At 32.0% G+C, this 17323-nt stretch overlaps 2 protein-coding genes across 5 annotated transcripts in view; both read right to left on the bottom strand.

The window, feature by feature from the left end:
• The window catches only part of LOC126777202 (solute carrier family 2, facilitated glucose transporter member 8-like), a 37447-nt gene extending 34137 nt beyond the window's left edge, over positions 1-3310 (bottom strand). Inside the window, exon 1 of one of the 2 annotated variants that reach the window (XM_050500177.1) lies at positions 3165-3310. The gene's annotated coding sequence lies outside the window, so the exon portion shown is untranslated. Of the gene's footprint in view, positions 1-3143 lie in introns of both variants that reach the window. The other variant, XM_050500178.1, reaches the window with a different exon arrangement.
• A 9652-nt stretch (positions 3311-12962) lies between these two features.
• LOC126777209 (facilitated trehalose transporter Tret1-like) overlaps positions 12963-17323 on the bottom strand; it is a 30474-nt gene continuing 26113 nt past the window's right edge. For all 3 annotated transcript variants that reach the window (XM_050500189.1, XM_050500187.1, XM_050500190.1), the window contains 3 exons: positions 16695-16924; positions 15521-15715; positions 12963-14611 (listed from right to left, as the gene is read on the bottom strand). In XM_050500189.1, coding sequence (XP_050356146.1) covers positions 14357-14611; positions 15521-15715; positions 16695-16924 — 680 coding nt within the window. In that variant the 3' untranslated portion in view covers positions 12963-14356. The remainder of the gene's footprint in view (positions 14612-15520; positions 15716-16694; positions 16925-17323) is intronic.

A 17323-nucleotide genomic window follows, 5' to 3' on the forward strand; every position in this document is an offset into this window, starting at 1 on the left:
CAGGACCGCTAGCTTTCCGTACATCAAGTGATTGCAGCTCCGCACGCACATCACGTTGCCTGATTTTAATGTCAGGCATCGTATGGCCACATGCAGGTATTGTAGGTGGCAGTGCACTACAATCATCGATGACGGAATTGTCGGAATTGTTTGTTTATTTGTCTGTTTCGCTTTCATATCTTAACTACTGAACCGGCAATAATTGGATTTGCATACGTATTGTTAAGGGTGCAGTAAAGGGCGTAGGATAGCTTCATAAATACTACCGCGGGCGAAAAAAGAACACATTTTATCAATAAGGATACCATAATCGACTAAAATGAATATGTTCTCTACATTGAAAGTCCAAGCCACGGAAAACACGGTCACTGACCATATTAAATGAAGCTCAAGTTTCTATATACTTGCTCGTAACTTTTTTTCTTAGTGTTCTTGTCTGACGTCAGAGCAATTTAAAATAGAGCGTTAGAAAATTTTAGTCTTTATCCGTCTGATAAAATTTGATTGGTTTTTGATTTTCTTAATTTTATAAAACAATCCTTTTGCTGAAAGCTATTTCATCTACACCTACAAAATCATGTGTTAAAAAAGTAGGGGAAATTTTAAAAGGAGCATACCTTTTTTTAATAATTAAAATTACATAGCTCGATATCAAACTTTCGTGTTCCTTATTTTACAATTGTGACCAAAACAAAAAGACTTTATTAAGTAGAAAAAAGTATATTCAAAAAGGAAATTTTATCGAAATTATTGTGAAAGCTTCTTACGTACACTATATTTACGTAATCATAGTATTTTTTGACGATCAATAAGGAAGCTTCACGCTTATCATATAGAAGACAAAGATTTCGATTTGAATTGTTTTACAAAGAATTTAAGAATTAATCCAATCTATTGAGTTAATGTCCATTCAGTAGAAAATGTATACATTAATTGGTTTATTATATAAAAATTGCAAAAGCATAACTTTAATGTATAAAGCCCCGGTCGCAATAAATGCTTTACCAATTAAACTAATCGTTTGATTAATTTTAATGTTTAACCATAAAGGATATTAAATACAATGCAATTAAATTTAAAATTTCAAAATAAATATTAATTCAGATAGGATTAGTATAGTTTTCTATGTAAGTAATTAAAAATTAACAAAGTGTGCTTTAAAACGCTCTCTATGTACTCATAGTTTAACTACTGTGTTTCGCACAGTGTTCCCAATTGATAACATTTCATATAATAAGTGTATTCCCAAGTAGGTTTTTTTTTTTTTTACGAAGTATATAGGGAATAAGAAGAACGAGCATATAAGCCACCTGATGGTAAGTGGTCACCAAACGCCCTTAGACATTAGCATTGTAAGAAATGTCAACCATCGCTTATAGCCAATGCGCCACCAACCTTGGGAACTAAGATTTTATGTCCCTTGTGCCTGTAATTACACTGGCTCACTCACCCTTCAAACCGGAACAACAATATCAAGTATTGCTGTTTTGCGGTAGAATATCTGATGAGTGGGTGGTACCTACCCAGACGAGCTTGCACAAAGCCCTACCACCAGGTATAGACTACCAAGAATAATAAAACAATAACATAATTAAAAGTTACACGAATTAATATGTAATTTTGCTATTCATAAAAAAATGACTTTTAAGTTGTATTACAAATTAATTGTTACATTACTTAAATACAGTAAAACATACAAACATAAAACAATGACAGATGTTTATATAAATAATTTAATTTCCTTTTATATAAAACCAAAATGAATGAATGATTATTCTATAAAATTACAGATATCTAACTTCAAAGACGAACTCAGAACAAGTGTCCAAACAAGATTTTGGTCTATTATATCTTAGCCTTGATTTTATAGCATTTGAATTTTTTTTAGTCCAATCACGTTATTGCAAATATTCCATTCGAGGCATTGTAAGTGCACACAGATAAAGACGATAATGGCGAACCTTACATAGCTTTTAAATTAACTAAATAACTAAAATTTAATCGTACAAATAAAAATGTAATATGGTAATAATCAAAAGTAATACGTATATGTTAATGTTGTGTAAGCGAGACAATAATATCAAGTCATGTCAATTGGGTCATTTGGGGTCAAAGTTGGGGGCCTTTTTGGAATGTTAAATTACGTTTCGGCTGTTCGAGCTCCTGTAAGACCGAGGGCTTCGGACCACGTGTGACCTAAATGTAAATAGGGAACTGTGAATGTATGATTAATTTTATTAGTATTAAACGTGCACTTAATATGTTTAATATTATTATTATTATCGGAATCTGACCCAGAGTTAGGGTAAACCCTATTCAAATCTCATCTGACTGATTTGTCAATTTAAACCAGCTTGACATGTACTGGCTTCCCTCGAGGTAGCTGATCCTTCTCCTCAAAAAGGGAGAGGAGGCCTTAGCCCAGCAGTGGGACATATACAGGCTGTTACTGTACTGTACTGTACTGTAATATTGTTATTATTAAATTGTGGTTGCTATAGACGTCGCGATTTTCCTTTTGCAAGTCAATAATTAACAATTATTAACTCTATAAAATAAAAGTACCATAACTGGATGTGAAATTTAAAAAATAAGTAGTCTAATAATATAAAAGGATATAATATGGATAGGATTAAGAGCACGAACACAAGACGACAACGAAAACTTGAAAACATTATGAAATTTTTTTGTTCTTTTTAAGTAAAAAATGGTTAAAATTCTTGAGACACTTTTTTTAAGTGTCTTTATGGCCTAAATTTCAAACGATATTAAAATAATAATTATTAAATTGTACGATTTATTTTAGTTTATTTAAAATGTATTAAAGCTAGCAAAAAATATATATTTTTGCTCACAGTGGACTTTTATATCCAGCCCATGTCATTTTATCTAAACAGAGATCAATAAATTATAATAATTTATATATAGTTAAAAAAATATATAGTTAAAAAAAACAAAATGTTACCATAGCAAGTTGAAACGAATATAATATCGGAATGTTAAACCGTATAACTTTTATTACGATAAATTTAATGACTCCACATAGTCAAAAAATCTATCAAAACAGTATATATCAGTGTTTGAACAAACGAAAACACATGTTATTGACATATTGTTGTTTAGTATGGAATTTATTAAATAACTAATATTAAATATATACTTACGTTCTGACACTCGTATACAACCATTCATTATTAATTATTCGCACAGTTCAGTCGAGTAAGAATAATATAAGTAAGTTACTTTCTCTTAAATCTTGCCGATTATATCACACAACAGTCGTTTTTAACACTTAAATTAAAAAGAAAACGAATAAAAAAAAAAACAATAAAATTCAATTTATTTAAACTTTTATTTAATAAAGCACTGATATAATAACCTATCGTCAGAAAGATCGACCGAATAATAAGAACGGATAAAAGTAGCGCGTGCGCACGTATATTCTCAGCGGATGCACGCCGCTCACTAGACGCCCGGTTCATTGGTTGGAGTTATAAATTAAAATGTAAACAAACAAAAACTCACTTCCTGTCCGCCGAAGAGTGTCCGTTTGTTTAACATGGACTCTTGTGACATTTTTTGGGTAGATTAAAACTATCTACTATCTACTAATTATTGTATTTTTGGATATTTTTTTAGCTCTTTTTAACTCATTGTCTCTCTCACATATATATATATATATATATATACACACACACACACACCCCTAAACGTTAACAGCCACACAAATTATATTAAACATAGGTATACATATATGCACATTCCAGAGTTTTTCTTATATTACATATTAGTTTGAATAATATAAATATAATAGTTCCCAGGAAGTAGTATGTAATTATATATAAAATATTTAGCTTGCAATGGGATTGAATTAAGTATATTGTTTTTTAATCGTATTTTTTTTTTCACGTTGAGGAAATCTCAAGATACGGTTGCCGTTGGGAAATTGAGATATGTGGGATTCTTACTCATTAAAAGTCTTTGCATTGGTCGCCGTCGACACGGATCAGAGAGGTCGGGTGCTTGTTTTCATTTTACCGATCCCTTTACAAGCGCGTGACTCGATATCTATCTCATCTGAGGGGCGAGAGACTGGGCAAGCAAATAAAACAAACACTTTATTATAAAAAACTATACTGCATAGCAATATTAAAATTTAAATCTTTGTTCTTGCTGCGTTGCTAATACTTTAAATGATAATGATGTCCCTTGTGCCTCTAGTTTAAATGGCTCGGTCGCTCTTCAAACCGGAAAACGACAATTATACTAAGTATTGCTGTTTGGCGGTAGTGAATCTGATGAGGGGATGATTCCTGGTACTAATTAAACAAAAATTACCTAGTTACAACAAAGTGGATATATAAAAACTAAACATTTACTAAAGTTCTCATCGGTTCATCTCGAACCTAGTTGCTGAAGTGGTGGTGTTTATTCATGGTCAAAATGCTTTAAGAGCTTACTTAAATAAAGTATACTTTGTTTGTTGAGTTGTTTTGAAAAACAAAGATAACTTTCAATGTCAATGGTCAAAACTGTTCTATTATATTAGGTCCTTACATATTAAATTGGCGTTTTGTACGGGAGGAATATATAATAAAGTCAATTTTTTTTGTAAAATATATTTAATTAATCAAAGTATGCACCGTTGTTATCTATGCACTTTCATTGATCCCTTTACTAAAAAAAATCATGGGGGCGAGAACCAATAAACTTTTTGAACGCGGTTTGGACTGACGCATCGGAATTGAATTTTTTTCCTTGTAAGAAGTTGTCCAAATTTCGGAAAAAATGGTAATCTGTTGGAGCAAGGTCCGGGGAGTACGGTGGATGTCACAGACATTCCAATTGTAGCTCATCTGACTTAGTGGTTGTTTGTTGTGCAGGTTCAGATATTGCGACGAGCGCTTTCGATTATCGTAAGGTATCCAATTTTCATCACAAGTAATGATTCGATTTAAAATCCCTTCATTATTGTGTCGGTTGAGCAAAGTAACACAGCAGTCGACGCGTGTTTGCAAGTTCGATTTACTGAATTCATGAGGTACCCATCGTTCAAGTTTTTTTACAGTACAGTAACAGCCTGTTAATGTCCCACTGCTGGGCTAAGGCCTCCTCTCCCTTTTGAGGAGAAGGTTTGGAGCTTATTCCACCACGCTGCTCCAATGCGTGTTGGTAGAATACACATGTGGCAGAATTTCAATGAAATTAGACACATGCAGGTTTCCTCACGATGTTTTCCTTCACCGTCAAGCACGAGATGAATTATAAACACAAATTAAGCACATGAAAATTCAGTGGTGCTTGCCCGGGTTTGAACCCACGATCATCGGTTAAGATTCACGCGTTCTAACCACTAGGCCATCTCGACAAGTTTTTTTTACTTTCCCGATTTGCTTCAAGTGGATTAATACAGTTTTATCACTTCACACACCGAAGCCTGTAGCTATCTCTGAAGTGCTTTGTTATGAATCTGCTTCCACAATAACCTTTAATTCTTCATTTTCCACTTTGGTCTCCGACCGTCCACGGGGTTGGTTATGAAGGTCGAAATTTCCAGAACGAAAACGTTGAAATCAAAAACGTACCGTGCTTTCTTTTGCGACACCAGCGCCGTACACATCATTAATCCTTCGAGCTGTTTCTGCAGCACTGGTGCCACGGTAGAACTCGTACTCGTATACCGATATTTCATGTTTTCTATTGTGTGGTAATAAGCGACGCCAAAGAAAAAAATAATGAGGAAAAAACAAATGAATGAATATTTTCAAAACTCAAATGTACCAGCTAAATGAATTTATAAATTTGAATTTGGAGTTCTTAACCAAAGAGGAGATATTTCAGATCAAAGTGGTCAGTACGACAAAACGCTAATTTCATATGTAAGGACCTAATATTAGGATCGGTATCATTAGATAAGTATAGAAATGGTTATTCCTCATTTATTAAAATATTAGGAGTAGACAGCCGATAAACTATAATTATGTCGCTTCTCATTGTGACGGGAGCCTCCCATAACGTATATAGCTAGTTGACTCCCAAAATATCGTCGTACACGCATAATTATTATTTTTCTATATAAACGTCAAATTTGTGATTTTCAACAGAATGATACAATCTGAAAATCTTGTAATTTATATTCGTAAATCTTGTCAAATTTGCAACTCATACTAGCAAAACGTGAAAACCTTCTTGTTTCGATCTTGGAAGTTGGTGAAGTAAATTATAAAAGAGAGAGTTGGTTCCTCCTGATTGACCTTGACCAGTCTGGCTACGGACCTCGGGGTTGCCCCTTTTACTCGGACTATTCCTCACCGACAGGTTTACCTTCCGCGTCTTTTCATTTTGGCCCGAAGGGCCAGGGTCTCAATGACCCAGTGGCTGTTGTCAATGTTGGTGTTTGGTTTGTCTTCTCCGAATGGTTGTCTTTATTATAAAAGCTTACAGTGTCAAGCTTAGTTCATCTGTGCATCCGCTAGGGGCGCTACTAGTTAAAGTACCTCATAGTCAACTACACTAAACCTAACTATGTTCTCAAAGAAGATAACAACAATAAAATAAAGTTGGCTTTTTCTTTTTTCATTACGTGATATTGTGTAATTAGAAAAGATCGATCAGTTAGTATGCATCATGAAAACTACATTTCAGGCTTACTAATATTATAGATACAAAATTAAATTTGTTTATTTTTTTTGTCTTCACGTCTTAATTACTCAACCTATGGCCATGAATTTTTCTATACACGTTGACAAGGGTACACGCGGTCGAAACCGATTTTAGACAGTAACTATTTATAAATCTATAAGTATGTATTGAAATCCCCAAACTAGTGTTTTAGAAAAACTTATGTTACGATTTAGCCTATCTTATTATAAAAAATGGTAGTGATTAGTCACTCAGGGTGTGTGAGCCATTGTGGCTACAAACCGGAACAGAACAATACTGATTGCTGTTGAGTGGGTGGTATCTATCCAGACGGGCTTGCACAAGGTCCTACCAGCAAGGAAATAACTTTGTATAAACTTTGTCATTATCTTTACCTACAGCCTTTTCTTCCTTTCTCTCTTGATATAAGCTTATCTTTAAATTCCATCAAGTCTTTGTAATGTAAATTTAAACAAATTACAAGTAGCATCACTATGAGAATTCATGATTCAAGACAGATAAGTTATCTGAACTGTTATTTATATGAATTCATTTAAGTATCGTTTGATATCTTTGAAAATACTGAAAAATACCTATATCAGGTATTTACTAATGTTGTTTATTAATTAAACATTAACCATAAATAATTATAACGTTGGTTATTAATATGTAAGAGGTACAATAAAAAAATAAAGAACAAAAATTTTATAAAATGGATCGCACATGTGTAAATTTAAAAAAATATAAGCCGTCAAATACATAGTCCTGTGGCTTCAGCCGCTTTAGCCAAGTTGACATTCTACAATCGTAAACGCTAATAGAAAACTAATCAAATGTCAGACCCGTATCGTAATCGTTATAAATTAGTACAGGCAAGGTTTCAGTCTTTGAGCTAATTAAACACAAGCGCTACGGTTGCTAAAAGTGTGGAGTAGTTTCATAGAAATGTATTAATTTTTAATTTCCATATCACGTCATTCATAATATATATATAAAAAAATTCAACTGCTGCCTAATTTCTATTTCAACGACAGACTAATTATTAATTTATCAACAGCCAGTACGTAATATTTATTTTCGACAGCTCTATTAATAATATATATATATATATATATATATATATATATATATATATATTATTAATATATATATATATATATATATATATTTTTATATATATATATATATATATATATATATATATATATATATATATATATATATATATATATATATAATAAGCTCCAAAACTTCTCCTTAAAAGGGAGAGGAGGTCTCAGCCCAGCATTGGGACATTAACAGGCTGTTACTGTATTAATTCTCAGTGTCCCTAAAAATTCAAAAATAGAATACAGTTTTAAACAAAAAAAAAAAAATAATGATATGTACATAGGTTTTATCGCTAAGCTTATCTTTATTAATTTTTTAAATACAACCAAAAAAAAGTAATAAATGGATAGGACCTTAATTACGTGCTGTCTTACTTTAAGGTTAAAACGACAAGTATATTACAAAATCATAAACATAAATACAGCTCACAAAAATACGTGTATTCACAATTGTAACAAATTAAAAACAATTAAGATATTAAATAATAGAATGAAAGATTTCATAATAAAATAAAAATAAAATCATTACTATTAAGGACGCGACCATGGAACAGGATTATCGTATCTCGACATAGGTTCCAGGCCTATCAAAGGCCGAGTGGCCGCAAAAGAAAATTATCCGTATGATGATCCCGATTATTAAAAAATCAACTGGAGGGTGGCAAGCTTCCGTCGGCACAACAATACCATAGGTCAACTAAGGTGTTAAATCCGCCCCTTTCTTATACTGTTCCTTATAAATTCGTGAGGACTATTTGAAAAAAAACTACTTTACATTCGATGATGAAACTAAAACATTTTCTTTCTATCCCCATGAAAATCCAGTTAGTTAATATTTTTTTTGCTCTCTATAAAGCTTGCTGTGTAATTAGTGTCTAAACTTGAATAAAAAAATATTAAATAATCGGCTTACTAAAACTGAAAATAAATTTCTTTATATTCTGCTTATATGTCGTGCAAATTTAATAAAGATATACGTATAATGTTAATTAACATATATACACACACATATAAAGTGCATCATATTTTTGTTTAACAATTATCTTTCTTAAAAATGCCTGTAATGGTGTATCACACCGTACTAGCCTATTATCAAATTTTTTAGTGTTAATTTTGTGAATATGCCGAAGGTGTTTCTCTTATCAATAAATAAATAATTAATTTAATTTTATCGGTGACTTTTCTTTACAAATAACATACTATATAGCTATATTATCATGTAACAATAATGTTAAAGGTCCTGTTAGTCTAATTTGTTTCCGTAAAAATCCGGTAAAAACAAACTAACAATAAAACTGATTTTCTTTTTATTAATTTACTATGCTGATAAAATATGTCCAAGCTATAAGATAATTACCATAATTATAATATATATATTACCATAATGTAGCCAGAGTAGTTCAAAGATAGTTAAAGTGCTTTAAGAGACTCTCGTTTTGATTACGTCACAGGAAATTCTATCCGTATAGGTACTAAAAAAACATAATTATATTTTAGGATCAACGAATTACATCTTGCCTCAGAAAAAAAATCTGTCATTAAACTACTTTTTTTATGATTTTCTACAAATTCGAAAATAGAATATAAATATATTTTTTTGATTTTCATCAGGAATACAGGTATGCAAATGACGCATCGTTTATGATATTGATTTGAAATGTTTTACAGTTATTGTTTACACAAAAAATATTAAAATCAGTAAAAACTTTTTCTGTTTGGTAGTTAAAAAAATGTTCCAAATATTGCAATTAATATATGTTTTCAATAATGATTATGGTTCAATTTTGATAATTGGGCAAACAAAATAATAATAATAATTGCCTTTAGGTATTAAATTCTCACTCGTAGTTGATAAAATGGTGTTAAATATTTGGCACATAACATCGCATATTTGTTTAAAATCGTGAGATTTTGTTAGTATTACCTTAAAAGTTATTTTCGGTAAATATTGTGACTAAAATAAACTTGATTTTAATGGTATTGTTTCTGTGCTATTGGAATATTAATAGAAGTTTCAGATTTATTAATTTTAATACTAGTTTATGCCGCTGCTATGCCCGTATATGAAGGGTCGGGGAAAGTACAGAGAAATAAAAAAAATAGTTATTTGACTGATATTTCAATGATCTCAACATTAATTATCATTATGATGTGAAATTACGCAAATGAAATTGTTAAATAATAATTACGAAATCAAATTTTTTAACACTTTAATAACGGCTCTCGGTAGCAGACATATAGCTTTTTTACGGTTTCGTCATCAAAAAAAGGTTATATAAAATAGTGTCGTTACTCGTTATGCTTCAAGACATTTTTAAGCGACAATAGCGCAATGGTTTACGGTCTGCCTACCGATTTAAAAATCGCAGGTTCGATTCTGATCCCTTCGGTTATTGTCGCCCCACCAATAACACAAGCTGAACGCTAAATTGAAGGAGTAAATTGTAATATAAGACTTTCCTTAACAACTGCATTCCTAGTATTCTTTTTTATAAAACAATAATAAATATATTATCAAAATATTATAAAAAAAATTCTTGGAACAAAGTTTACAAATAAAGTAAAAAGTAAAGTGGTTTTCGTAATATTGTTTAATCACAAAACATGAGCGCTCGTTAAATATGTGTTTGTAATTCGTTACGTTACAAACAGTGACTGTTTTTGGCAAGTTTGCTTATAGCAAATCGTCCTAATAACTCTTTCTACCCACTCATTAAGTATTTCAAAGTGATGACTTAATGCTTAAAGTATTTATTTGTTATAGTATATTTGTCTAATATTGATACGGTCACATAAATGTTGGTAAGTAAACATTTAAGACACAATTTATTACACAGTTGTTGAAGTTATCAAATAAAATAACTGTCTTGCTTAGTAGGGGCAGGCGCGGATCCAGCCGTCAAAAAAGGGTTCTGGTCATGCCATCCGAAAGTCGGTCTAGTGTGAGTCGAACTACGGACTTGCTCACGATTGCATTACAATTGACAAGTTTAAAAAATGTATGGTGAAACCCGAAACTCGGGGCAAGACCTCTCTCCAGGATGCCATGAGATCTCTGAACATTTTTCCGGGGACGGACTGCGTTGCGAGATGTTTTTACATTTTATTTTTGAAATAGGTCAGCTTCGTATTATTAATTTGACACAATATAAACAACTAGTTAATAATATAATTGATTAGTTTTTTATTTTGTGACAAATTATACGCGATCAATTTAATTTCCTATTTTATTTTATCTCAATATATGTATTATTTGATCTTTTTTATGTCATATACAGTAACAGCCTGTAAATGTCCCACTGCTGGGCTAAGGCCTCCTCTCCCTTTTTTGAGGAGAAGGTTTGGAGCTTATTCCACCACGCTGCTCCAGTGCGGGTTGGTAGAATACACATGTGGCAGAATTTCGATGAAATTAGACACATGCAGGTTTCCTCACGATGTTTTCCTTCACCGAAAAGCACGAGATGAATTATAAACAGAAATTAAGCACATGTAAATTCAGAGGTGCTCGCCCGGGTTTGAACCCACGTTCATCGGTTAAGGTTCACGCGTTCTTACCACTATACTCAAAACGTATATACGACATGAGATGATTTCACTTTGACCAAGTCATGTCATATAATTGGCTCATTTTTAATTTTTATACATTTTAATTATAATTATTTTTGTAATTGTGATTGTGAGTGTGATTGCGATTCTAATTATTAATGTATATTATGTAATGTTATGTTTAATTATCATGTACCAAAAGTATGGGCCTTGTTGCCTGAGGAATAAATATGTTATTATTATTATGAAATCTTTTTTTACAATTTTTGATCAAGTACTTATCACTTTGCGCGCAGCAACCCCCAGGAGAGATCCTCGCATACGTTCCGTAGCAAGCATTAGTATAATTATATGTATTTTGTATATATAATTTTTATCATTTCTAAAATATTAGTTTTTCATTAATTTAATATGTTAAACAGTAGCTGAATTTAAAATTTGAATCTTGTATGACTTATAGAGCGTGTGATAAAATTAGAGAACTTCAACTGGCGATATTTCATAAAGTATTTGTTTAAATATTATGTAATTTAAAAACACATTAGTCATAGTGTGTTCTTTTGATTAATAAAAATTCAGGCTTCTAGCTTTCTCCTTCGAAAGGATGTTAAAGGCTGTGCGAGAGTTGCATTAAAGTAAGGTCAAAAGTCCATCCGTCAAAGCATACTGACCGATGTTTGTACGATCTTGGTCACAGTTTGGACTTTATAGCTAAAGCAGACAGCATTCGAGATAACCCATATATATATATATATATTCTGGTTAAATCGTCTGCAAAGACGTACAAGGCAGTTTCATCCAATTATATTAAAAATAGTATATTATTATACCTACAACATGTCTCTTATAAATCTACAGGCGTTATATTTCGTTAATGTGAAATGTTTTGAAAATATGTAATTTGTTCTTCGTTAGAAAACGTGGTTCTTATTCGAAGGTCGTACCACACACCACCACACCAAACATGACACCATACAGGAAAACTCACGATGTTTTCCATTACCGAAGAGCATAATATCAATCGTAAGCTCAAATAAGCACGTGAAAGTCAGTGGTGCTTTTCCTGGTTTGAATCCGCAATCTTCGCTCGGTTTTATCCATGTTGTATTATTATATATAAATTATATATTAATTGAAATAGAATAAATTTAACCCTTTTTTTCGTTTTATTTGTATAAATACATATAGCCTATTCCAACCACAACAGGAACAAACCCATCCAGGTCGAGATCTTAAATAATCTATGATATTCACAATGGATTCGAGAAAAAATGGCGTTTTCAATGTCCGCGAAGTTGTAATCGAAACTTCGAAAGGTAAATTAATGTGGTTATAACTAGTTAAGTGGAATGGTGGTGTATTATAAATAAAGATAAATTAATCAAAAATTGTTTATAGTGCGCAATACAGCAGAACAATTAGAAAATCACATGCAATTTGTAAATCTAAGGTTTGTTTACTTTTATTCCTACTCCGATTGGAATAAGGTATAGATTCGTTTATTAAAACTTGGTTACATAAGACTGTTTGATTTTAAGTTACGTAAAAATAATTTTGGTCAGAGAAAACACATTAATTTAACAATATATGTATATTAAAAACTAATATTTTTATTTAATATATCAATCGTTACAATTGACAAGTTTAAATCGAATTCCATTATATGCATATAATTTTATAACTTACAAACTATCTGGACTAAATTAACAAACAATAAAAATTGTTTTTTTAGTTTTAACATAACATGTACATTGTAATAATAAATTCATTAATTATAGCCAAAAAATACAATAATTTTACTCTAACCCTTTCAGAATTGTGTGCCTCGAATGTCAGAGTTTGTAGGGACCTTAGACACCCTTGGATCTCTCTGTGCTTGTATGTTACATCGTAAAAACAATTAATGAGGTCAAAGAGTGTTCGGTGTGAATGTGTGAATAGAAGGCAATGCGGAACAATTAATGGAATATGGGTTGCCATGTACTAGAGAGTAATTGATACTGGGAGTTGAGATAGGAATACGCGTAAGAGAAAAACTCCCCAAAATATATTTCACAAAGGAAATGTTAAATAATAGTTACAAAATAATTAAATATTATATTTAATTCATTTTGTTTGGTCATCTACGGTTGACCATTGCACGGTAATCGAATAATAATTATCATTATTATGAGTCATTTGTTCACTTAATAAATTAAGTTTTCAAGTAAGTTTTGATTGAGTGCTGTAGCGATGTTAAGCTATAAAATTAAATTTAATCCAGCAAATAAAACAATTTGCGTGTGCACAGTACTAAAGTTTCGTCTATACATTAGCAATTCAATAATCATTTATTTAATTTACCATATATATTATATTCGCTTTACTGTATGATGTATATATAGGATACAGTCAAAGTTAGATTGCAATTGAATCGGAAACATATCGTAATGGTGGTAGATTAGTAGAATTGATTGTTTTCAAATCACGGGACTTTCCGATGTCGAGGCTTCCTTGAAGATGAGAAACCCATTCCTCTATCCTCTTTCGATAATTATTTATAAGTAAAACCAGAAAACTTATAATAATATTTTGATCGTATGTGGTTAATTTATTAGTAAGACTTTAAATAGCTTAACAGAAATAATAAATACATTTAAAACTTGATAATGATCTTTAAAACAGTATGAAAATATTAATTTTCTTTTAAAATTTATTTAATCAACTTTAAAGCTCTCCATTTATTTTATAATTAATCTACAAAGATAATTAAGTTTCTATAACTAATCATTTTAAGTACATTAAGACGAGAATAATTTCATAAATCAATTTTGACTAAATCTTAGTGATAAAATATTTTCTTAAGACTAAAATAAGCGAGATTCATCCGTAACAGGAATTATTCTAGAACAGTCTTGATTTGTATTAAGCACAAATCCTTAGGACGGAACAATATAAGGTGTAAGTCGTGATGATATCAAATATATCACCGAATACAATTCGATACACCTTTCACAACATCCTAATAAAATAAATTGCATTCAAATTGTAAATAATTAACATACAATATTGTTACGTTACGGAACCGCCTTAATTCTATCTTCTTCCTTTTTATTCCTATTTAATTTCTCGTAGATCTCCTCAACGGACTTTTGTCTAGTTTCAGGGAAGGAGATCAATGTGTAGAAACAAGCGAAGAAGCATACGACGCCGAAAAATAAGAATGTCCAATGAATGCTGATCAGCTCGCAGACTTTAGTGAACCACTTCATCTGGACAAAGTTGCTGAGTTTAGCGCAGATATTCGCAAATGATGACACTGTGCCGCGTAGCTGGAAAACAGGGAAATGTGGACTTTAGTATTCAAGTATAATTATACAATTAACTAGTTACTCGTATAAGAATTATTTACATAAAGGCCTTAAATGTATATAACAAATAGCTACTGTTCAAATCACGACCGCGTGGAATGGTTGCAAAAATGCAGCATTTCCGCTTTGAATCGCAATTCCGATCCTTTGGGCGAAAATCTACCAGCCCTCCTGTCACCAGTAGAGGCAATAACGCAAGGTGTTATATTTTTAATAAAAGGCATTGCACTATTACTCCAAGGTAGTATTGGTTACCTGATAAATACTGTTTTCGCTCTTTCTGTTACTATTGATTTGACATTCGAAGGAAAAAGACACAGCATAGTTTAAGCGTTCACCGCTAAATAATGTTTATGTAAGTAAGATCGGTTATCTTAAGGATTTATTTTAACTATATAAAAGGAATTATTAAATTTTGACGTTATGGATAATTTTAGATGAGAATAAGGGCGTAAGTTCCAGTACCACTTTTACACTTTTGAACCTTGAAATAAAATGTGGTAGTGACAAAGTGCAATACACTCAATAATTAGGTAGGATTGAAATTATTCTAAAGTTACTTTCAAGATTTTGGTCAGTTTAAGAGTTTGTTTGAATCTACTAATATTTATGCATATGCACATTAGTAACAAAATTGAAAATACCAAGCTAAAAATAAATTCCATTATAAAATGAAGTTTTGTTTCAATCTCGTATCGAATGGAAACCAATGAATTAAAAATTTAGTATACTAAGTAAAATTGTCCGTATTGTTACCAGAATTAAAACTCAGCTCAGCTTGTTTGGGTGGAACTTATATTTAAAATTCATTTGCAAGATTTAACCAATGAAGTTAAGTTATATATAAGCTTGTTAATTACAAAACCTTACTTGGAAAGTAAATAAGTCCGTGATAATTATATACGATATAGGTTGAAATCCGGCAGCATCAGCGAAGATACAGAGACACATGGCGAAGACTGGAAGCCAGCCCGGTAACCATATGCCGATGCCTGTCAAGTAGAACCATGCGGACAGAGCCAACATTCCCACGCCTACCGCGAACGACGTGGATACTAAAAGAAGCTGGAAAAAAAATTCAAATATGAAGAATGTAAAGTAAACGCTGGAGATTAAGATAGTTTGAGAATGAAACAAAAGAAGACAAACGAATAATAAAATGAAATTCATGCTTGTCACGTCAATAGTCTAAATTTAAATTGGGTGAAATTGCGAAGCGCAGCTACTTCATATTCATACAATTACATATTATAAAACAAAATGCCCCCGTCACGTCTGCCTGTCTGTAAATCTGTCTGAACGCGATAAACTCGAAAACAGCTGTAAGGATTTTCATACAGTCTGTGTATATAGATATAGCCTATTCCAATCCGTGGATTTTCATATTCCATGCGATTTGCTAATAGCTCTGTTATATATTTACCACAAACAGTTCTTGATTAAAATATCTTTACACGATACAATACAATGGCCCTGTGGTAAGAACGCGTGAATCTTAACCGATGATCGTGGGTTCAAACCCGGGCAAGCACCACTGAATTTTCATGTGCTTAATTTGTGATTATAATTCATCTCGTGCTTTACGGTGAAGGAAAACATCGTGAGGAAACCTGCATGTGTTTAATTTCACTGAAATTATGCCACATGTGAATTCTACCAACCCGCATTGGAGCAGCGTGGTGGAATAAGCTCCAAACCTTCTCCTCAAAAAGAGGAGAGGAGGCCTTTAGCCCAGCAGTGGGACATTCACAGGCTGTTACGGTACGGTTACGGTATACATATAAGTATATTCACTTTAATTTTACTTCTAAAGTAGCGATAACAACTTTGCCGACATTCAAAGCGTCATTGGTTCGCAAATTCCTAATTAATACCTTTATAACCTATCATAGATTTTTAAAGATGATCAATGACATCGTGTCAATTCAATGTCATTGTTGTTATTTATTTCAGCTTCCATTTTGGTTGAAATAAGCTATATAGCTTATTAGCTATATATTTGAGATTTTATTATGTGTCTATTAAATTATCTTTATTCAATTACCTTTCTTCCAGTTTTCTCTACAATACAAGTCGCAACTGTAGAACCCAAGAGTTGCACCAGACCGATCATCATCACCTGCTTGTTCGGGCTCAGTTTCAAGCTGATGGATTCTGAGGCTCGTTCGAAGACGAAACCAGCGTATATAAGGACGATCAGGTAGCCATCAAACTGTTGAGTGATTTTAATCACCAGGGTGATGATGAACGCCTTGAAGGTGGCTTTGTCTTTTACTGAAATATAGAAGATTAAAACACAATTAAAATTTAAATTTTAGAATTTTGATGATGGTAATGTCCTCCAGATCGATTACTGCCATGATGGATCTCTCAAAGGTGATGGGAAAACTGCGTAAGGCATATTATAGTACACAAGTGTGTGTGCGCAAATATAAGTGCACTCTCTATTCCTTTACACTTATAATTCTATAGGACGACAAATACGACACGAGCAGAAAGGGTTCTAGCGCAGAACTAATGACCACGTGCTTCCAGAGTCCGGGTTGCTACTGAGAATTATCACAAAACCCCAATAACTTTTTAGTGGGCCGTCACGAGGTTTTTATATTCAGGGCCTCAGGCTTGCCTCATATGTAAGCCAGTATACCAATGAGGCAGTAAAACCGTAATTAC

This window comes from Nymphalis io, chromosome 22, assembly GCF_905147045.1.
Source record: "Nymphalis io chromosome 22, ilAglIoxx1.1, whole genome shotgun sequence".
Lineage (NCBI taxonomy): Eukaryota > Metazoa > Arthropoda > Insecta > Lepidoptera > Nymphalidae > Nymphalis > Nymphalis io.